Source organism: Typopeltis vanoorti, chromosome 2 (genome assembly GCF_054136105.1).
Source record: "Typopeltis vanoorti isolate ZY-2024b chromosome 2, IOZ_Tvanoo_1.0, whole genome shotgun sequence".
NCBI classification, from domain to species: Eukaryota; Metazoa; Arthropoda; class Arachnida; order Uropygi; family Thelyphonidae; genus Typopeltis; species Typopeltis vanoorti.
The window spans coordinates 134,588,215-134,612,154 of NC_143550.1; the positions used below are offsets into that span (position 1 = coordinate 134,588,215).

The 23,940-nt window shown below is 35.2% G+C and overlaps 1 protein-coding gene across 1 annotated transcript in view; it reads left to right on the forward strand.

Annotated features, from left to right (window-relative positions):
• The window catches only part of LRP1 (LDL receptor protein 1), a 1,646,373-nt gene that overhangs the window by 1,184,407 nt on the left and 438,026 nt on the right, over positions 1-23,940 (forward strand). Inside the window, exons 69-72 of the mRNA XM_090402369.1 lie at positions 73-189; positions 7,145-7,261; positions 14,457-14,576; positions 14,787-14,906. Coding sequence (XP_090258495.1) covers positions 73-189; positions 7,145-7,261; positions 14,457-14,576; positions 14,787-14,906 — 474 coding nt within the window. The remainder of the gene's footprint in view (positions 1-72; positions 190-7,144; positions 7,262-14,456; positions 14,577-14,786; positions 14,907-23,940) is intronic.

A 23,940-nucleotide genomic window follows, 5' to 3' on the forward strand; every position in this document is an offset into this window, starting at 1 on the left:
GTTTATTATACTATTATTTTTAGTATCATAATATAATGCACTTTTAAATATTAATAAATTAAATATTTATAGTTCCCAGAAATTGCTCAGAAAGTGAATTTCGTTGTGATAATGGGCGATGTATTAGAGCTTCTTGGAGATGCAATGGAGAGTTCAATTGTGAAGACCGAAGTGATGAAGCTAGTTGCAGTAAGTTTCGCATGCTAAAACATTTTAAAAAATAAGAAATGAATGTTAATATATTATAATGTCTTGGGCATCTCCATGGAGTCAAAGACTCATAGTCCAGACTCATTTTAACGATTGTTCACACAATACTTGTCATGCCTCTCCTTGAATACATTCACCAAAGAAGCACTCACAACCACATCTGGCAATCCATTTGAACCCATTCACTTGAATGGGTTCAAATGGATTGAACCTCCATTTGAAACCCCCCCCCCCCAATATCCATGCAAAACATCTAGTCTTGACACCTTTGCTAACCACACTCTTATACAAAGTCCAGCGGTGACCCCTCTTGTTCTCTTCCTTAATGCCATGTACTGAAAGTCTTTGGTACCAGTTCTATAAAGACCATTTAATAATTTATATGCTTCTATCATATTCCCCTGGTATTCACTTATCAACTATTTTCTGAAACCCACAGACCTTCAATTCTATTCTCATAAGGGATATTCCATAGACCTCCCAAAATCTTCGTCACCTACCTCTGGATATCCTCTCCACTACTTCCTCATCAATTCCAGGGGATCAGATCTCTGTGTGGTAATTCAGATATGACTTTATTAAAGCCATATAAAGAAGAATAATAACCTTTTTATCCCCACTTGTCTGTGTGTTCTTCAACAGCCTCAAAATCGAATGTGCAGTTTTGGCATCTTTGCAATATATCCTCTAAACTTGACCTCTCTGGCCTCATTAGTTTCCTACAGTTCCATCAGTGTAGTACACAGCTTGCATCTTGTGTTCTCTTCATCCCATGACCTTATACCTGGCCACGTTAAACTGGCAACATTTACATTTGCCCATACTACCAACCTATTTAAGTCATTCTGCAGGATCTCTACATCATCTTCGTTGACTACCGCTTATATCAGCTTTGAATCATCAGCAAACAACTACATGTTTCTTCTTAAATCATATCCTATATCAGTTTTATGTGCGTGTGCCAAAAGTTTACAAATTGAGTTGCTGTCGTGCCGGGCAGTTTTTAGTAGGGGAAAAATTAATAGAAAATTAATTTATAATATTATATAATATTTTATAAATAATATTTTTTTATTTATAATATTTATATATAAATTTATAATGTTATTCGGTGTAAAATTGATTATTGTATTATTAAATTGATTTTAATGATGTTGGTTTGGAAAAAAAAAGAAAACAGTAGTGACAAAAATATTTATGCATTGGAACTTGCCATAGAAGTCAGCTGAGCAGGGGAAGCAGCAGAAGGATGTCAACTTTTGGCAAAATTCTTACCATATTTACTTGAATATAACATGTCCTTGTGTATAACTCGCACCCCTGATTTTACTTTACGAAAAAACATGAAAAAGTTTTGCATATTTCCTCGCACACGAAAAATGTTTAAACCTGTTCACGTCGAGGCGATAGTAACTCTCTCCCCTCGGAAACAACATGCCCTCCCCCAACAGCCATTATACTGCAGATGCAAGAAAAACAAGTATTTTTTTATTGTATCCCTGAATAAGGTACAGAGGCTTTTGCAGTCTGTGTAATATATTTCTCAACAAATAGTATGATTCATTAGTTTGAGCAGTTTTTATTCCTGCTGTCTCTAATTGCACTATTATTGTCCCCTCCCACAGAAACTATGCTGTATAGAGTCAAGCAAAACCATATGTTGCACTTAAACACAGTATCTAACTAAAATCTATTGTCCAATTTTTCAATTCCATGAAATAAGTGTTTGTTTTACTGCATTTGAAATTCTCAATGTCATTATGACACAAAGGCTAACTTCAAATAAAATTCTACCATGAATTGAAACGTGCCATATAATTATGGTGACCATATGTCCTTTATTTAAGAGGACAGTCCTTTATTTCATGTTGTACCATCATTTCTTTATTTTGTTTCAGAACAAATCTGAAAACAAACCCCAACTCAACATCACCAGAGTTAAAGATCGGTATTATCGATGTAAGAAGCCTAAATGGCAAAGAAATGGAGCTAGCTGAGGAATTAGATAAGTACCAGATTGACATAATAGGGGTGACTGAAACTAAAAAGACAAAAACTGGTGAGATCTTTCTGAGCAATAAATACAAAATGTTATATTCAGGCAATGACAATCAAGGAAAAGAAGGAGTAGCCATAGTATTCAACACAAAATACCAGGCTAATCTTCTTGAATGGCAGTCAGTCTCAAGTAGAGTAATGTGGGCAAATATGAGAATGGGGAACTGGACAATGAGACTTATTTGTGCCTATGGTCCCACAGAAGGTTCTACTAAGGTAGAAGTGGAAGAATGTTTGGAGGCTCTAGAGAAAGCTACTGACACAATGAAAAAGGAAAAGTTGGTCCTTGTTGGGGATCTAAATAGCAGAGTAGGAAGTAATTGTCAGACATACAAAAATGTTTTGGGAAAATTTGGAGAAAAGAGCAAACTAATAATAATGGCAAATACCTGTTGGATTTCTGCTGAGGACATGGACTGGTTATTACTAACACCATGTTCCAACATAAAAATGTGCACAAATTCACATGGAGAGAAGAGGCTAGGAATAAGAAAAGTCTCATTGACTATGTTATTGTTGATAGTGATGTTTTCTCCCTGGTGCAGGACACCAGAGTGTACAGAGGATTTGAAATTGCAAGTGATCACTATTTAGTCTTGAGCAGGATAAAATTGAATTTCATATTGAAAAGAATAACATGTAAGAAAGTTTTAAAGCGAATGAAAGTTGAGCAGCTCTCAAATGTGAACTGTAGACTAAAATACACAAAGATTATTGTAGAAAAAATGAAAGAGTTTGAGAACAGGAACCAGACCTTGGAGATTCAGTGGCAAGCCTTGAAGAAAACCCTGATTGATTCAGCCAGAGAGGCATGTGGTGAGGTTGTCTGCAAGGATAGAAAAATCAGAACACCCTGGTGGACACAGGAAGTTAAAGGGGCAGTGAAGGAAAAGAAGAAAGCATAAAAAGAAAAAAAACATCAAAAGTTCCTGTCAAATAAGTCGGCTTGTGCTCTTAGAGAATATAGAGACAAATGCAAGAATGCTAAACACTGTGTAAAACTAGCTAAACAAAAGTCAAGGGAGGACTTTGGCAAGAATATAGAAAATAAATATCAAGAAGGTGGCAAAATATTCTGGAGGTTGTTGAAGAAGCTTAGGAATGGAGGAAAGAGTGCTGTAAAAGGAGTTAGAGATGATAAAGGTGACATGAAAACAGGAGAAAAAGATATCCTTGAAGTATGGAGTAATTACTTTGAAAAACTGCTAAATGAAACAAGCAGTGATGACAGCACAGTGGTAAAAAAACACTGATCAGGCATGCAGGCAGGAATACATATCCATACTTGAAGTAGAAAAAGCCATCAAATGCTTGAAATGTGGAAAGGCAGCTGGAGTAGATGATATTCGACCAGAAATGCTGAAGTATGGTGGTGTAAAAGTCTTGCAGTGGCTGCACTGCATAGTTCAGAAAGCCTGGACAGAGGGACGAATTCCCGATGATTGGAGTAGAGCTCTCATAGTATCCATATATAAAAAGGGAAATAAAACTGAATGTGAAAATTACAGAGGTATTTCCCTACTGAGTGTTCCTGGCAAAATCTATGCAAGTATACTTGAGAAACGGTTGAGAGGAATTGTGGAAGAAAAGCTTGGTGAAGAACAAGCTGGATTCAGGCCAAACAGAGGCTGTCAGGATCAGATCTTCACTTTATGACAAATAGTCGAGAAAGCATGGGAATATAACAGAGATCTGTATTTAAGTTTTGTCGATTTGGAAAAGGCATATGATAAGGTGCCAAGAGAGAAGCTATTCAATACACTGCAGTTATATGGTGTCAATGGGGCATTATATCAAGCAATACTTAGTCTTTATTTGAGTTGTAAGTCAGCAGTTGGAATTGAAGGAATTACAGGAAGATGGCTTAATGTTAAATCTGGTGTGAGACAAGGATGTACATTATCCCTTCTGTTATTCATTATCTATATGGATCACATTATGAAGGAAAGTGGTTTAAACATGATATCAAAATTGGAGGTGTTAATGTCAGCTCTTTGCTTTATGCGGATGATGTTATACTTCTAAATAAATCCGCTACAAGTCTGCAAAATTCTCTGACTAAATTGAATAGCTGTTGTAATAGATATGGTATGAAGGTCAGCAATAAAAAGACAAAGACAATGAAAATAGGCAGAATCATTGAAAATGTCAACTGTGTTGTGAATGGAGAACCTGTGGAACAAGTAAAACATTTCAGCTACTTAGGCATGATTTTTAGTGAAGATGGTAAATTAAATATAGAAATAGACAACAGAATCAGCAAAGCTGATATGGTGGGAAGTCAATTGAATAAATTCATATGGAATAAGAGAGAAATTAGTCGGAACACTAAATTAGCTGTATACAAGGCAGTGTTCAAACCAGTTTTAACTTATGGATCTGAGAGCTGGGTCAGAAGTAAAACATTTGACCAAAGACTAGCGACCGCAGATATGAGAGTCCTGAGAAAGATTATAGGTGTGAATAGATGGCATCAATGGCAATATCATATTAAAAATGAGGATATTAGGAAAGAACTTGACATTGTCAGCATCCAGGAATGCGTTAGCAGAGCTAATCTCAGGTGGTATGATTATTTAAATAGAATGGGCGAGGAAAGCTTAGCAAAACAAGTGTTCTCTGCCAGGTTGGCAGCAAAACGACCCAGAGGAAGACCAAGATATAGGTGGATTGATATGGTACAAAGTGCCTTAGATGATAGAAATATAAGATCTGATAATGTTGGGGTCTTGACAAGTAACAGACTGATTTGGAGGAAAATTGTAGATAGGAAGTTAGTAATGATATAATTTTTTCATGTAGTACTATCATATCCTGTACACCCCTTGTGGGTACATGGCAGGAATTTGATGATGATGATGATGATGTCCTTTATTTCACTGCTCTGTCCTTTAGATTTTTTTTTTTCTAAAATGGCCATTTTGTCCTTTATTTTGTGAATTGAAATAGCAAATTGAATATTAATGCCAGCATATTTAAAGATGCAGTTCATAAGTTTTACCAAACCTGCATTGATTATTTAAATAAGTGGGACAGCTGTTTCGTGGAAATGGAAGTATTTCCACGAAACAAATGAATGGGCGTCCTACTACGAGAAATACCTCTGTGGGTGAAGATCGAGGAAAGTGTTTTGTTCACTTCCGGCCACTGGAACTTAAACATAAATGATGGCGAACTATTTGATGAAGTTTCGTGTATTAAAAGTTATGTCACCAGTGAAAAGTTCAAAGAATGGTGACAAAATGACGAGTCCTGCGAATGTAAATGGGTTGAAATTTTTAAATATTTCACAGATAAACATGCATCTTTTAAAAACATTTTAAAAATCATTGAATTTTGGTTATATCTCCTAGATCTAATGCCCCCATTGAACAAGTATTTTCATCATCATCATCATCAAATTCCTGCCATGTACCCTCAAGGGGTGTACAGGATATGACAGTACTACATGAAAAAATTATATCATTAAAAAATGATGGTACGAGTATTTTCATTAGTGAACAATATGTGTACCAGTGGAAAAAACTCCATTAAAAATCGAAACATTGAAAGCATGCATTTATACCAAATGGAACTTTGACATGAATTGTATACAATTTTATGAATTTTTAAAACACAAACCTGATTTATTTAAAAAAAAGTTCATTCTTGTAAAAAGTATTGAAATTAAATTTTTAAGTAATAATATGATTTGTTTAAAAAGCTATGTTATATGCTTATATTTTACAATAAACGTTATAAAGCTTTTTAGTTTTAATAAAACAAACGCAACCTGTTTTTTATTATTATTTATTATGAAACAATTTCTGATTTCTCCTTTATTTTCTCCAAAAAAATATGGTCACTATACATATTATGCATGTGTGAGTTTGCCTGTCAGCTCAAAAGCAAACAAGTAGGAATAAAATTCAACCAAGGGTTGAAACTTTGTGTGAGTTGAGCCTGCCGGTAATGAGAAGTTTCATTGGAATGATAAACGACACCTCATCGTGAATGTGTTAAAACTAAGAAATATATAGCGAATATTTTAGGTGCACTGTCTCATTGCACCTAAATCTTGGTTTTCCTCTGGATCTTTTTTTTCTGCCATCCTAGCAAAAGCACTTTCTTTGCTAACATTTCCTCTCCTATTTTTTTTAAGTGACCATATTACCTGAGATATTAGCTCAGCTAATGTATTCTTGATTGCTAACAATGTCATGCTCTCACTCTCACTGAGATCCTCATTTTTAATATAATGTTGCCATTAATGTATTCTGTTCATTTCCACCCCTACACTAGTCTTTCTCAGAACTCTCATATCTTTGGTAGTTTTCAATCAAGTGTTTTATTACTAACTTTGCTCTCAGAATTTGGTTTTTGAACAGTCTTGTATGTAGCCAGTTTAGTATTTTGACTAATTTCTCTCTTATTGCAACATCCTACTAAATATCTCTTTCTGTTGATACTTCACCTCACACCATACTGCCTGGAAAGTATTGCCACTATTTTCCTCTTGTATCTTCACCTTCTCGGACATAATTCCTGTGCTGTTATCAGTAGCCCTCCTCCCTTCTTGTCCTTTCTATTATATGAAAAATATTGCACATTTTCATTTCTGTTCTGATTAGGCTATCAAAAATATTGTCATTTCATTCATTTACAATCAATCAGAACTTGGTTTCTGGATGCACCTCTTAAATTGATATGAAATCCTATGCTCAAAAATATTCTCAAATGTAAAAACTTGTTTAAGAATATTTTGGGTAGTTTTTTTTGCATGTAAACTCTTCAAGACAACTTTAATTCACTCCATTGGATTTTTCTGATTTTTTGCATCATTTGTGTGTGTGTGTGTGTGTGTTAAGTTATTTTTATGCATCTTGTTATTTTGTAGATGTAACATGCAAAGTGAATGAATTTGGATGCCGTACCACCAATTTCTGTATCCTGCGTGAATGGAAGTGTGATGGTGATACAGATTGTGCAGATGGTTCTGATGAAGAAGACTGCAGTGAGTAAATGACTAAAAATACTCCATATTTACTTTTCTGTTCTACAAAAGTAAATATAGAATCCTATAGTTACATCCATTTAATTGTTTTTTAAATATTGAATATTTTTATTGCTGATTCTTTAATTCAAATTGAATAGTAATATCAAATAATATATATAATTTATGTAGAAACTGAAATTGGCCATTTGGATGGTTTGAAAGTGAGAAGCAAGAAAGATGCAGACAGTGCAATATATATCATATTTTTCAGTGCTTTGAGCTAATCATTTTCCTTTCCTGAATCACCAATGATATTAGTCATGCCTTCCAGATGCAGAAAGGTAAGGTGAAAGAACTAATTGTGATGGTTGGTACTAATGATCTGAGAGGTGAAAAATATTCTGTGAGGAACGATGTGATGGAGTTGTTTGATGAAGTTAAAATGAAGAGCAAGAAGGGAAGATCGTAAGTCTCCTGACATGCTAGAGATGAATGAGGAGAAGGATGTTGATAGCAAACAAATCGATATGCAGATTGTGCAGAAGGAATAATGTAGGATTTGTAGACCTATGTTCTGAGTTTGATAGAAAGAAGGATTTGTATAATGCTGACCAACTGCATCGAAATGGTTTTGGTGTAAGGTGCTAGGAGTCTAGAGAGAGCTTTGTTCACCATGCATGCAATGTGCAAATTCAGGAAAACTTAAGCAATTGAGGTGGATGCAGGTGAGTGTGTACAAAACCACCCATGAGAGGAGTGAATGTGAGAATGACCAATAAATGCATAATCTAGTCTCTCAAGCAAAAACTATTGAATAAGGTAGTCAGTTCAGGAAGTAAAAATGGTTGGGCCTAAAGAGATGCCATAGTTTCTCTATATTAATGCCATCAGTAACAGAAAGGAGGAGATTTTTGCATTGGTTAGTGCAACCTCACCAAAAGTTATTGGCATTAGTGAGATTTGGCTAACAACACATGATGTTGCTACAGGGATAGAATGTGAAGGGATTAGTATTTTCAGAAAAGATGGGATTAGGAAAGGGGAACTGCTGATGATAGCAGATGAATTACAGCCAAAATGAATAGGAGATAGTCAAGAGGATGATTGTTCATTTGAAGTAGTTTCGTGTGAGATCAAGGCCAATAAGACAAAATATATGGTTGGTTTCTATGGCTGATCTTCAAGACATGTATCAATAAATTAGTGCATTGAGTGCAAGTCAATTATGGGAGGCATCAGCCATGGAGATAAACCTGTGTAGATTGGAATGAAGAAGGATTGCATGGCAGGAAAAAAATTGAATTTACACAGTTACTGAGAGATAATCACTTGAATCTGTATGTGGCGAAGGGACTAGGGGTGTGAGAGTATTGGATCTAGTGATAGGATCAGAAGAGCTCGTCATCGTCTGCACAAATTTAGGTATAGGCTAACACCTTTTTATTCCCTTATAGGTAGTGGGTGAGGCCTTTTAACCCTATCTAGCTTTTGGAGACTTTTGGCAGGCTCAATCTCCACTGGTAACCAATCAGAGATAGCTGGACTCTGACTATCACTAATTATAAGCTGCCACCAATGAAGAGACTGGCAAACAAGTGTTGCCATCTCTTGGTACCTAACCCTAACAGGATAATGTTACTGTCTGAATTAATGTGGGTTTTAGTTGATTTTATTGAGTTTATGGGATGAAAAGCCCAAGTTTCCAGGAGGAAAAAACCTGTTTGTCCATGCCAGAAATTGACTAACTCAGGAATCAGTCGAAGATAGGATTAGAAAAAGTTCCTTCATTTGGCGACTAGACTTGAACTGAATCTTTGGACAGCCTAGTGCAGAAGATGCAAGTGACACTTCCACTGAGCTACACAGGTTTTGTGGGATTATATTTCCTAAGTAATTGAATTCTGTAACTTGTTCTATTATTTTATTGTTAAGCTTAATTTTGACTTTTTGAATGGTGTTTCCACACATTGCCATAGTTTTTGTTTCAGAGATTTTCATTTAAAACTTTTTTGCTATTTCATTTAGATAGTTAGTTGCAATTTGAAGTTTCTCTTCTGAATTTGAAATTAGTACTTGATCATCTGCATGAAGTTTTGTATTAAGCTGTTATATTTGTTAGTTTAATTCCATCTTTGATAGTTGTTTTCCAGTCTTTTAGGATTCTGTTTATATAAATGTTGAATAGAATTGCGGATAAGCCACAGTTATAATTATAGGTTCTGATAATGTTCCATCTACAAATTTGATGCAAATTTTTCTTTCTCTCTATAGACTTTTTATTGCTTTAATTAATTGAGGAGATATTTTATCATCTTGTAATATTTTACAGAGTAGATTTCTGTTCAAATTATCATATCTTTTTTTGTAGTCAATAAATAGAAGGAAAGTGGGCAGGTTAAATTATTTTATTTTTTCTATGATCTGTTGATTGTGAAAGATGTATCTGTGCATCCTCTCCCTCTTCTAAAACCACACTGTTATTCTTCTAAATAATTTTCTGTATATTTAATTAGTCTATTCTTTAAGATATTTGCATATATAAGTTAAGGGATATTACATCCCATATCGTTTCTTAGCCGAATAAGAAACTCAAAGAGTTTCATGCCGAATATAGTAGAAACCATATAAAGTTCGGCGATTCCATAATGTAGAACAGAAATACAGCTCCTAGGAACTAAGTTCACATTATGTGTAAATATCAAGAATAGCGATCAGAGCTTGCTCCACCTTAGACATGAGTTGCCTCAGCTTGCACTACCTTTAGGGTCAGTTGCTGTGTATCCAGGTATTTGCTTACGCTTGGAATCGCCGAACTTTATATGGTTTCTACTATATTCGGCATGAAACTCTTTGAGTTTCTTATTCGGCTAAGAAACGATACGGGATGTAATATCCCTTAACTTATACAAGTCATATGTCGCCGAATTGAAGCCTTTGGCTCTTCATATATCCAATAATTTATTAGGACACCTCTCGGCAATACTCATAGAAGGGTTGTAAGTTCTGTTCGCTACAAACATAATATTAACTAGGTCTACCTACTCACTGATGAGACCTCAATAAAGGTTGAAACTGGTCTGGGTAGTGACCTTCTCTCATAATGTAGAACAGAAATACAGCTCCTAGGAGCTAAGTTCACATTATGGGTAAATGTCAAGAATAGCGATCAGAGCTTGCTCCACCTTAGACATGAATTGCCTCAGCTTGCATTTCCTTTAGGGTCAGTTGCTGCATATCCAGGTATTTGCTTACATTTGGAATCGCCGAACTTTATATAGTTTCTACTATGCTCGGCATGAAACTCTTTGAGTTTCTTATTCGGCTAAGAAATGATATGGGATGTAATATCCCTTAACTTATACAAGTCATATGTCACCGAATTGAAGCCTTTGGCTCTTCATATATCTAATATTTGCATATAGTTTAGATGCTGTTATTAAGAGAGTAATGCCTCTGTAATTTCCACATTTGTCCTTGATACCTTTTTTTTTTGTGAATATTTATTACTACTCCAGTTTTCCATTCTTTTGGGACCTTTTGATATTTCCAGATATTATTGAAGAGTTAAGTAAGTTTTCTTTTAAGTTATTGTCTGCATAACAAAGGTGGCCACATTGCCTCCAATTGGGAAAAGTGATCATGTGCTTTTGACTTGGGAGATTATAAAACATGAGGAATATTCTGTCAAGAAGGGGTATATGTGGAATTACAAATCAGGTGATTATGTCCAGTTTAGGAAAAAGCTTGAATCTATGCCATGGCATAAAACATTGCAAGGGAAGGATGTTAGTCGTGCATGGGAGATAACTAAGGGGCATCTAGAGGAAGCAATATTAAATAGTATACCTAAGGTAAGGAGAGTTAATCAGCTAGGAATTAGATGGATGAGTAATATTATTAAGAAAGAGCTGCAGAAAAGAAAATGTTGTAGAGAGTATATAAGGAGAAAGGTGGCCAGGAAACTCATGAACAGAACAAGGCTCAGGTAAGAAAGGTTACCAACATGGTAAAGAAGATGCAATCAGATTACAAGAACTAGCCGAGCATGGCAAAGGAAATCCCAAAGAGTTCTTTTGTTACATGACCAGTAAGAGGAAGAATGACTATGGAAGAATAATCTTAATAAGTACTGATGGTAGTTAAGTGACAGAAGCAGATAAAATAGTTGAGTCACTTAGTGACCTCTTTGCAAGAGTATATCATCCAAGTAAGTTTAATGCTAGGACATACTTGACACACTAATGTGAGAGCAGAGTGAGATGATTGGAAGTTCTTAGGATTTTGCAGAATCTCAGTGTAAATAGAGCTGTGGGATTAGCTGTGATATAAGTTCACATTTTTGGGAGAATGTACAAGGGAACTAGCAATGCCTCTGTTTAATATATGACTCAGTTCTGATAGAGTTCCAAGGGAGTGGAAAGAGTACAAAATAATTCCCTTGCATAAGAGAGGCTTTAAGACTGCAGTAGCAAACTATAGACCAATCAGTATCTGAGGTCTGGTGGTAAACATACCGGAAAAATTGATCAAAAAGAGAATCTAAGAATTGGTGGATAAAAATATGATACTCTATGATGGCTTTATGAAGTTCCTTACATGCCTTAGTAATTTACCAGCTTTTTATAATACAATGACAGATGAGTTGGATAAAGGAAATGGCTATGCTGTGATTCAGCTCGATTTTGCAAAAATATTTGACAGAATATCACATGGCACTTGGCTATACAAATGGGGATAGATATGACACTGGTTATGTGAATAAGAGAATAGCTACTTGACAAATATCAAAAAGCAGTATACAGAGGAGCAAACTCCAGGCAAAAACAGGTTATTGATGGTGTGTTGTAAGGTTCAGTTCTAGGACCACTACTGTTTAACTGTACATCAATGATATAGAAAAGAATCTGAAAAGAAATATTCAATTGTTTGGTGATGATGAAAAATTAAATATAGTAACAGTTATTCAAGGAGATATGGACAGCTTGCACAATAGATAATGGGGTGTCAGTTTAATGTGGAGAAATGTAAAGCTATGCATTTTGGGATAAATATATTACAATCAGTGCACCACATTGGTGGAACTGTATTTCAGGAAATGATTTAGCTAAAGCTAAAGATTTAGGGTAGTGGTAGCCAGAGAGCTTAAGTTTAGAGGGTATATCGCTAAAGTAGTGGGTAACTCATAGGATTTCTTGGTTATTTAAAGAACACACTAACAATCAGAGATAAGGAAGTTGTTATTCCTCTTTATAAAGCCTCAATATGCCTTCAGCTCTGGTCACTTGGGTTTCTTGGGAGATGAGGATGTGGAGGAGAGTATCCAGACAAAAGCTACCAAGATGGTGAATGGTCTGTGGAATGCTCTCTATGAGGATAGATTGAGGGTGTGTGGATTGCAGAAGTTGGTTGATAGACAAAAAAGAGAGAATATGATTGAAACATTTTAAGTTACTTAGCACTTCGATAGAGCAAGCAGAACAAGATGTTATCCCTGGAAGTTGAGTAAAATTGTGGTTACTAAGAGCATGTGGACTGGAATTTTCACTTGTAGAGGTGTGAATTATTGGAAAGGTTTACAAGAGTTAGATGTGAGTGCTTTGTCTGTTAATGGGTTTTAGGGGAGGTATGATAGATTGCATGGATTGTTTGGATTTCCTGTTATTGGTCTTTAGACTCCTGTACAATAATAATAATAATAAAAGGAGGGTGACCATTTAATTTCTAAATATGATACTTGCAACTTCAATTAAAATGTCTGTCAGCCTTAAGTTTGGTTTAGTTGGTTCATTGATCAAATTATATCATCTTTCTTGGTATAATTTCAGATTTGACTTGATATAACTTCCTACTATATGCCTTAACCTTTTAAATAAAATACAGAAAGTATATTTGATGATTTCAGGATTTCGTGTTTTCAGGATTTTTGATAATCATAGTTATGATATTTGAATTTCACTTTATTAAGTTGTGGTCTGCTTAATATTATGCACCAGCTGAGATCTTTTCTGCTTGTATGTTCTACTTTCCATAGATTTTTCCTAACTTGGGAAAGCATAAGGAAAACATTGTCAGAATTTAAATTTCCTCAGATATTTCTTAGTTGTTCTTGGTATAAAAGTCGGATTAAGTCATGAATTTTAATAACAGTGATTACAGATTTATTCACTTCATAGAAAACCACATTTCTTAGTGTACTTGATATTTTTAACAATTTACTTGCCTTTTTTGCAATATGTCTTTCATGTGGTTTAGCATGTATAAATTGAGGTGAATTTTAATGCTACTAACTTGTTCATTACTGATTCACCTAAATATTTGTCGTAGTTTGAAATTTTAAAGACCTTTTTTTATAAATGTTTTTTGCACACCACAGAAGAACTGGAATGGGCCTTCTCTCTCTCTCTCTCTTCCCCTCCCCTCCCCCTTATTTATTCTTGTTATTCTTGGTATTTATGCTGTTCTTCATACTACAATAGTAGGGGTTACTGTGGTGGCTCTTGTCTTAAAGTAGTGTCGATTAGTTCTAGTTTTCTTTATGAAAAAATAATATCTTCCTCCCCAAAATGGATGTCCATTACTTATTTCTTTAGGTACTGTTTTTAAATTCCACTAAAAATTTTTTTTTGGATTTATAGCTGAACCAAAAAACACCTGAAAATTTTTTGCATATACATGAACCTGACTGTAGATTTTGTTTTATAATGAATGTTACGTCAACTGCATACTAATATATTTCACCTCCCATAATTCTGGCACCCAATTTTGGTATTCCTTGTTTTTTTCTTATTGTCTGTTCATGATCAATAAATATTCTGTGACTGTTGAGAACACTTCATATTAATGTCAAGCCACCAATGTCAAGTATAAAATACTACATTTTCACTAAGAAGTAAGAAATATGTATTTGCTCTAAAGTTAGCAGATATGAAGAAAGGCATATTAATTTTATCAATAATCTATTGAAAGTTGTTACACACTGTTTGTCTAGCTGTCTAATAAGACATTCTTAGTCCATTAATAAATGTTCAGTTGAATATGGAGCAAAGCAAACAGATAATACATATTTCAAATAATTTAAAAGAGCAGTCTTTAAGGTTTAAGTTTTGATATGTTAGTATAAATTACCTCTTTGTCTGCTATTAATTATAGCTGCTTACAGAAATAAAATCACCTTCACTGAAATTTCATTGACTAAATATTTTGAATTTTTCAGGAATCAGTTGTAAGAGAGGTGAATTTGTATGTAAAAATGGACAGTGTATATCAGCCCTCTGGCAATGTGATGGAGAAAACGACTGTGGGGATGGATCAGATGAAGAACATTCCTTGTGTAGTAAGCATGTATAAATATATATTCATATTTACCATAATAATTTTCAAAACATAATTAAAGTTGAACATGAAAGAATATCAACACACTTAAAAAAATGAACTTATTCATATTAGTCCATTATTTTTACTTTTCTCTTTAAAAATATCTTTGCATTCAATATATCATTCATTTTCCATGTCCCAAATTTAATATGTTTTAAATACATTTCAGGTAAGCTAGCATGTCCCCCTGGCAGATTTCGCTGTAGAAATAGTATTTGTATACCTCAATCAAAAGTGTGTGATGGACAGGATAACTGTGGAGATAACTCAGATGAAACACCAAGATTTTGTATGTTTTATATTTATATCATTAACAGTAATGATTTTAATAATTCTATTTAACACCGTTGAACAGATGACAAGTTTTATTTATTTTATTTTTTATTCGTAATTCTTATGAATAGTACTCTGAAAAGTAAGGTTTTATGATATTTAATTTTTTTTTTTTTTCATTTTCAAGCTTGATTATTTCTTTGCATTCACCTCTGAAACATAATAATATACAGTTGTATCACATTTATTTAAATTTCCATCTTCACCATTTTAAAAGCACATTCTGATATTGCCATTTGTTCACAAATGAATTGGTAATCTGTGTTTTAGCATGTAGTACAGATTATATTGATTTTTCATGTTTGTCTCCTCCATCGCATGAAATTAGAATGTGTCATGAATGAAATCCTGCCTAGAATTGTTACTTCATTTTCAGTACAGGAAATCCATTTGGGGAGTGTTTGCCATGTCAAAAGCAATAGATCAAAGATTCAAAAGTGACATTGTACAGAGGTAAATGATAGAGAAGTAGAGAAAATATAAGCAATGGGAGTGGGGCATTTAGGTAGGAATAAAGTTGTAGAACGAGTTAAGGTGAATGAAATGCCCACTTGTAGTGGAGGACATTTCACTCGCCTTTAGTCACTGCAAGGAGAGTGAATAACAAAAAAGAAATGTTGAAAAATGAGAAGAATTTAGAGGTAGCACACTAATGTATGAGGATAGCATGTTTATTTAAGTGGAGAGCATAATGTATGAAGTTGACTAATTAGAGAAAAGTCTTTTGAGTAGTACAGCAGAGAAGAGAGAATCGCGAGTGAAGAAAAGAGTTCTTGTTACCCATCTTAAGCGCACAAGATGGGTAACAAGAAGCCAGTAGATTTTGTAATCAGAGATGTGCTGAATGGGAGTATGACATTCATATTTTTCTGGAATGAAGATCGATGACATGAGTTTTGCTATTAGAACAGAAAAAGGGAAAGTAAAAGTTGATAATTTTGACAAGCTTGAATGATTTTAACCCCACTACCGGCCAAGACGTCTATAGACGTCAAGGTTATCATGGATGTGAAGTGCATATTAAAATTGTAATACCATTGATATTACATTGAAATATACGATGGATACGAAGCGTATGAGGATGCGTATTTGATCCATAATGGCCACTAAGGTGGTTAAAGGCAGTACATGTAGAATGAAAGAAGTATAGTTGCAGGAAGAAGAAACACACAACCACATTCATTTTAGAAATTATAGACTTTGCAACCGTATTATTAATAACTATTTTAATTTCCTGACGTTTCGACCTTCGTGTTAAGGTCGTCATCTGGAGTATATACAAATATACAAGGACAAGCTGAGTTACATTTCACACAGCATGCCAAAGAAACAATGATTTGATCACTGGTAATTCTACTGGCATGACCTCTAGTGGAAAATAAAATAAAATTCAGATAAAATTAATTATTTAGAAACTACATCAAAGCTAAATTCTATTTAGCTTTGATGTAGTTTTGAGGTGGTCACAAACCCTTTCCAGAAACTCAGAATCAACAAAAAAATCATTTTCCACTAAAAAGGATTCCAATTGGGGTAGTTGATAAAAATCTCACAGGCTTCCTTAAATTTACATTCATACCATGTTTTGGTATGAACGATGTAAACAACTGCTGCTTTTCCAGTCAATTCTATGTAAACTGTTTAAAAGTACCAGTTGTTTACATCACACCAAAACATGGTATGTGAAATTCTTATCAACCACCCCAATCTCAACAATAATGATGGTCTAAAAATCCCAAGCATATGGGAGGCACATATTCTACCCACGGAACCTTTCTCCCTAAGAGTTAACTATAAACAGGACTGTAATTAAAATTTCGGCATTGAAACTCATAGATCGTAGTTATCGATCTTGAGTTTCACTTACTGGCTATATAACAATATAGGATTCTTATCCATTTAATATCTATTCAATTGCCAGAAAACTAGCCTTTTGGCTTTTTATTTTAATTACAAAATACAAGCACACCTTTATGGCATTCGTATAGTGAAGGTATGTAAGTTCTTTTAACTAAGCTTTGATATTTTCCAGGTCTACCTACTCACTGATGAGACCTCAAAAAAGGTTGAAACCGGTCTGGGTAGTGACCTCCCCTCATATTGTAATGACAGTATTACATCTCCTAGGAGCTGTGATTTACATTATGAGAGAATATCAAGAATAGTGAGGGATCCTGCTCCACCTTTGCTTCAAATTGCCTTCGCCGATAGTTTTTCGGCATTGAAACTCATAGATCGTAGTTATCGATCTTGAGTTTCACTTACTGGCTATATAACAATATAGGATTCTTATCCATTTAATATAAACAGGACTGTAGATAATCCAGAATCTTGAATCTAATATAACAATTGTCATGTTAAAAATAGAACATTGTTGTTACTGTAAGAAAACTATCTATATGAAAGAATGTTTCTCTCATGTTATCTTAAACAGAATTTAGCTTTAATGTAATTTCTAAATAATTAATTAATTTTTAATTTTATCTGTATTTTTTTTTTTTTTCACTAGCGGTCATGCCAGTAGAATTACTGGTGATCAAGTCATTGTTTCTTTGGCATACTGTGTGAAATGTAACTCAGCTTGTCCTTGTATATTTGTATATACTCCAGATGATGACCTTAATATGAAGGTCGAAACGTCGGGAAATTAAAATAGTTATTTAACACAGTTGTAAAGTGAATAATTTCTAAAATGCATGCTGATCACCCTGCAACACTAAAAGAAAGGGGGGGGGGGGGAAGAAAGAGAGAGAGAGAGGGATGGACAAGTGCACTCTGTTACCATTTTATGATAGGTATGAAAAAAGAAGAGGATTGCAAATAAGTCATTATATAGGTTGTGCATGAGGAATAGTATGCCATTTTTACTATTTGAGTAAATTTGATAAAGGAAAGAACTTATATATGACAAATGGCTTCTACTTAAATGGCACAAATTCTAATATCTAACCTTGGGGTCCAAATTTTAACTATGGTATCCTAGACACTACAAGAAATGAGCACACAGTATCAAAGTAGACATACCACCTTGAACATCTCTGGCGACAACAAGGTTTGTGTCGATAGCTTAGGCAGAGAACTGTGTTTCAAAAGTCCGTTACAGTCTCCATATCATTTTAGCCTCCTTAGAAATGAACAAACACAACCAAACAAGAACATCGAGAATTGCCTGATTCTCTTTCAGTTGAATATCCAGCCTGGTTGGCCAAGCAGTTAGCATGTCCATCTCTCCAGCCAAAAAGGCTGCGTGTTCAACTCCTGCCATGGGCATGGATGTTTGTGATTGTCTGTGGTAGTGGTGGTGGCGGGCGGTAGATGCCATTGGTGTAGTTGTGGTTAGTTGTAGTTGGTGGATTGAGTGGTGGAGACAGAGAGTAGGTGCCCTCCCTCGATGAGTCTTTGGACTCCCTGGAGGTGTCACGTCATAAAATAATAAAAATATCAAGGCATTCACTAGATCAAAATCAAAGGTACTAAATAATATTCTTACCAGTTACTATGTAGATGTTGTTGTTCTACAAGAAACTCACCACACTCCACAATGAAATATTAACATTCCTGGCTACATTCTTTTCACTGATAAACCTGATGAAAACATAGCCTGGAAATCTATGCAAAAGCAAATTTTGAAAGATCTCTGAATCTTTAGCCCATTCACAAAGTGACTTTTTTCATTGGTATTTGGTGGACAACTTCTCTATCTACAATGTATATAAGTCCTTTACTTGACTGGCCAAACACTGCCCATCCTGGCATCATACTTGGAGATATTAACTTGCCCAGTGCATTATGGGAATCCAGTAATGAAGACAACCCAGTCCTGCAATTTACAAACTGGATGTAGCAAATAGCCTCCACCTCCTCTATGACAGCAAGCCACTTGAACCTTTAAATCTGGAAAGATGAAGAACAAAGTCAATCCCTGACCTCTGTTCTACTATCACTGATATGGAAAGAACCACTCTCATATATCAAGCACTGCCTCCTTTTCCCCACAGACCCTGCCTAGTTACTATAGGACAGCGTTTCTCAACCTTTCTAAGTCCAAGGACCAGTAAAATGCATAAAACAATTCTAAGGACCACTAAGTTATGTGTTTTTTTTAAATGTATGTGGGAATTACCAACATTTACATATTTACATACAACATTTACAAATACATATGGAAACATAATTAAGTTGGAAGAAACGATTAAAAGTGTATCATCACTGAACAAAGTTTTCATTTTTATTAAACAAATAAAGGTATCAGTTTCGATTTGGTGTGGACAAATGAATGGGTATGACAGCGTGGTCTTGCTGATAATCCCATTCATCTACCCTCAGCAACTTTTCTATTTTATTTGTTATCCCCATTCATCTACCCACACTCATTAAGCTCACCCCACAACAACATTTTTAGCGCTGTTGGTACCATGGCCAAATGAAAGAGGAATGTCAGCACCGTCCCACTGATACCTTTGTTTATCTGCCCACAACGACATTCATCTTTAATTCCCATTCATCTACCCACAGCAACTTTTATATTTTCTGTTGTATTCCCATTCATCTGCCCATGCTCATGAAGCTAGTCCAACAACAACTTTTATCTTCACGCATTCTCTGATTCGACCTGCGACATGTAAACTGTTCCATTTGCTAAGTGCATTGTGAGACGAGGGAAAAATGTTCGTATCTTGCTCCATTCATCATAACACTGAATACGAACTTGACATCCATGGATTCCATCATGGATGACATCCCTTGTCCTGTCCAAACCATCCCCTGCATATACCCAAAAATTTCACTCAGAACATCCCAAAGCCATTAATGCCCCCATCCACACATACACACACACACATTTCCTGCCGATACGAATTGCCTTATTTCCCTGAGGAGTTTTCCATGACCAGCAAAAAAAATTTAAGACATCCTGTTATGTGAGGTCATTCCCGATATCTATAAACAGTCCAACCCACAATGTCAGTTGCAAAGTGCCATCGACATGGTCAGGCACATTTTTCCACCAGCGACTGTATGCTGTATATATTGTACTCATGTGATTTGTACTAATCATGTTATGATGGTGATTTTAATCATATCAGTCATGTTTTATCCAGAGGCACAACAGTGGTCATCGTAAATTTGGTAGATTTATTAATCATGTGGTGGTTTTATTTATATCCGTCCTGTGTGCTGCTTGTGTTCGTTACATTGTGATGTGTGTGTTTCTGTACAATCCATGACCGTACGGATATTGTTGCCTGCATGCGATGGATTCGGTGTTCTCGGCCGCATATTTCCGCAAGCAACCGTATGAAATATGGAACTTCGCTAAATGAGACGTGGGCAGCTATCCTGCCTGTAAAGGCATGAGCTCCATCTGAACAGAAGCTGTGCATTTTCCCCTCTGGATCCCTTTGTGTATTACGTAATTATTGAGAGTGTGAAATATTTTTTCTCCAGTTGTTCGGGATGGCAAAGTTCTACAAAACAGAATATCATCATGAATGTTGTTATCATGCACATATCTTATGTAGCATAATAAGGGCTTCTTAACTCTTTCAATTAACTGAGATTCTACATCACCTGCCATATCATTAATTCTGCTACCGACAGTGTCATTTGCAAGAGGAATCAAATCAATATCTTTTAGTAACATGTTGCCAAACATAGTTTTTACCACATCTTTTATAACAGGAAGTAACCAAATTTCCCTGATAGAATAAGGTTTCCCTGTTTTCGCTATGCACAAACTTAAGAGATAGGATGCTTCCAGTGCCTTGCTATTAATCAAACCCATGGCCAAAACTATATGTTTCCCATGATTTAATGTCCCTAACCGTGGCTGAAAAAATTCAATTGGCTTATTTTTCACATCACAATGTTTAGTTTCTAAATGCCGTCGGAATTTCGCAGGTTTTATGCACTTGTTCGACAACACTTCATAACACAAAACACATTGAGTCCTCTGTTCACTTTCATCTCCACATCAAGTAAACCCGAATTCCAAATATGAACTGTTATATTTCCTACTGTATTTTTTCTTTGGTTGACATGTGGATAAACACATATTCACTTCAAATCTGACAAAACAGCAAGGAAGGCAGAAAGCAATAAAACTATATTGTTGTTCACTTCACCCTTCTTTTATTATTCTTCATTCGTCATTCTGCAGCTACACATTTAGTGGCACAATGACGAATAATAAAAGAGGAGTGAAGTGAACAACAGTATAGTTTTATTGCTTCCACCTTTGAACATTCTAATGCTATTTGTTGGTTTTTTAAGTCTCCATTTGATTTCAATAATTTTTACTTACTTATTCAATTTTAATTTTTGTTTGGATAATTAAAAAATATATTTATTTAATTAATTTAAGTTATTGCAGACCACCTATCCCATTGTCGCAGACCACAGGTTGTGAAACGCTGCTATAGGACATGTAATCCCAACAATAAATAGCTTCTGAATACCCCCCCCCATGCAGTTCCAGGAAAGCAAACTGGCCAAAATTTACTGAATTGATTGAAAACATCATCATAATTTCACCTATAGTTGATAACTATGAAAGATTCACTAGCCTTCTCATAACATCTGCCAAGAAACACATTCCAAGAGGTTTCAGAAAAATATACACACCATGCTTGTCAACAGAAATTAATATTCTTCTGGCAGAGTATGAACAACAGAACCATCTGATCATTGCTTTTGCCCTGTTAAGGTCCTTGAATGATGGTAGGAGAGCTTGAAGAAATGAACGACCTCAACGTTACCAGATCAAGTCGCCAAGCTTGGTCACTGCTCCATTGACTGGGAGGCACTTGCACTCCAAACAGAATTAAAGGAAAAGTGAACCCTAACATTATTGCAAAAATCTTAGCACAAATGCTAAACCAAAATTCCTATAGATATCAAAAAAGAGATCCATTGTCTTTACAAAAATGTTTTCTTATTATGCCTTATATCTACAGCAAACTCCAGTGCAGTTACTCTAGATGAAATTGATGCAGCACTCAAACTAACTAAAACAGGTAAAGCTCTTGACATTGATGTCATCATTCCAGACCTTCTTACTCACCCTGGCCCTAGAGCAAAATACTATCTAATTTCTTCTCCTCAATAATAAATAAATGGTGAATGGTTGGAGAATATATAAGGGGGTGTGGAAACTGGTAAGTTCTGACAAAGACCTTTTTCTTTTAGTATATATAAGAAGACATGTCAGAGGTTTTGAAGACACAGAGGTGTGGGCCATCATCAACATTGCAAAAACTCTGGGGATATACAGGGAACGAGTTGGGGGTCATTATTCATCTATGGCATCACGTGCTCATTTAGGTTGGATGTGCTGTCATGTGACTTATGCAACCTGCACTACAAAATTCACATCAATTTGACTGTATGATTGCATTTTTATTGATGAAAGTTTTGATACTGGACAGTGCATCAGTGCTCATCTTAATTGGTCCAATGCAATTAATTGTAGGAAACTTGGAATGCTTTAATTTATCAATTAATATAATTGTAAATATGAAAAGCATAAAAATCAAATGAACAGTAGCTATACTTTATGTGAGCAGCACAAAGATTTTATGCTTCATGGTGAGATTAGATTATCATTGTCAAATACTAGAGTGAGACAGAGATAATTCGAATTTTGATATGATTTTTAAACAGCCATATAATACTTACAGAAATCGAAAAAAGTAATCACTTGGTAATTATTATTTTTCCAGATTAAACAAAGGCTGAAATAACTCATTTTACTTATTTATACACAAGTTCCAAACTCATTCGAATATATAATCATACAATCCGCACAAGTTCTGGCAGAAAACAGGACATTCAGTATATCATCAACAACAATCTTTCCCATTGTAAATATGGGCTAAAAGTTATACATTTTTATAGAAATTATAAATGTATATTAAAAACTTATCTATATCAATGTCATAAACACATCAGTTCACACTTCATGCATGTAAAACAGATGAAACTCAGAAAACAAAAATAGCATGCCCGGAATATTCACCGCTGTTATTTACCAACATCTGGACATGCAGAAGTTCTCAGTGAAGTGGATCCCCAAATGTTTGAATGCCAACCAAAAGAGAGAACACATGCTGTCAACTCAAGAGATTTTGGGTCACTTTGAGAAATCAAGTGCAAATTTTTTGGCTCATATAGTGACTGTTGATGAAACATGGCTTCATCCCTATGATCCAGAGACCAAACAGCAGTCAGTGGAATAGAGACACAAATGTTCTCCACAGCCAAATCAGAAAAGGTTCTTTCCATTGTCTTTTTGGCTATGATAGTGCAATCTTAACCGAGAACCTCAAAAAAGGGAAACTGTTTCAGCAGCAGTTTATTCAATAACTTTAAAGGAATTGAAGGAGGTACTGAAGTTAAAATGCTGCTGGAAACTGAGCAGAGGCATGTTGCTTTTTTCAGGACAGTACACTTGCTCACGCTGCTCGTGAAACCCAACAGACAATACACAACTTCGGCTTTCAATGTCTGCCTCACCCACCCTATTGGCTGGACCTGGCCCCATCTGACTATTTCCTATTCCCAAATTTAAAGAAACATTTGAAAGGAACTAAATTTACCACAGATGATGAAGTCATATCTTCAGCTGAGGACTGGTTTGTGCAAAGGAAAATACTTTTTTCTCAGAGGATTACAAATGATGCAATGAAGCATTATGACAAGCGTATAACATGCATAACATTTTGTGGGGAGTATGTATGTATTTGTTTCTCAACGTGGGGCATATGCCCCACAGGGGTTCAGTTCGAATATTTGCAGGGGGGGGGGGGAATAAAAAATGATGTTGCATTCGTCACCATCACTGATATACTCAAAACACTCATCACTGTCGGCTAGGGGGACATCAAAATCTTTGAGGCATTGAGGTGGGGCATGATCCAATACTGATGTAGGGTAATGTGTAAGTTACATGATTCTATTTCAGTTCTTTCATGGTGATTATTACAACTTTTCAG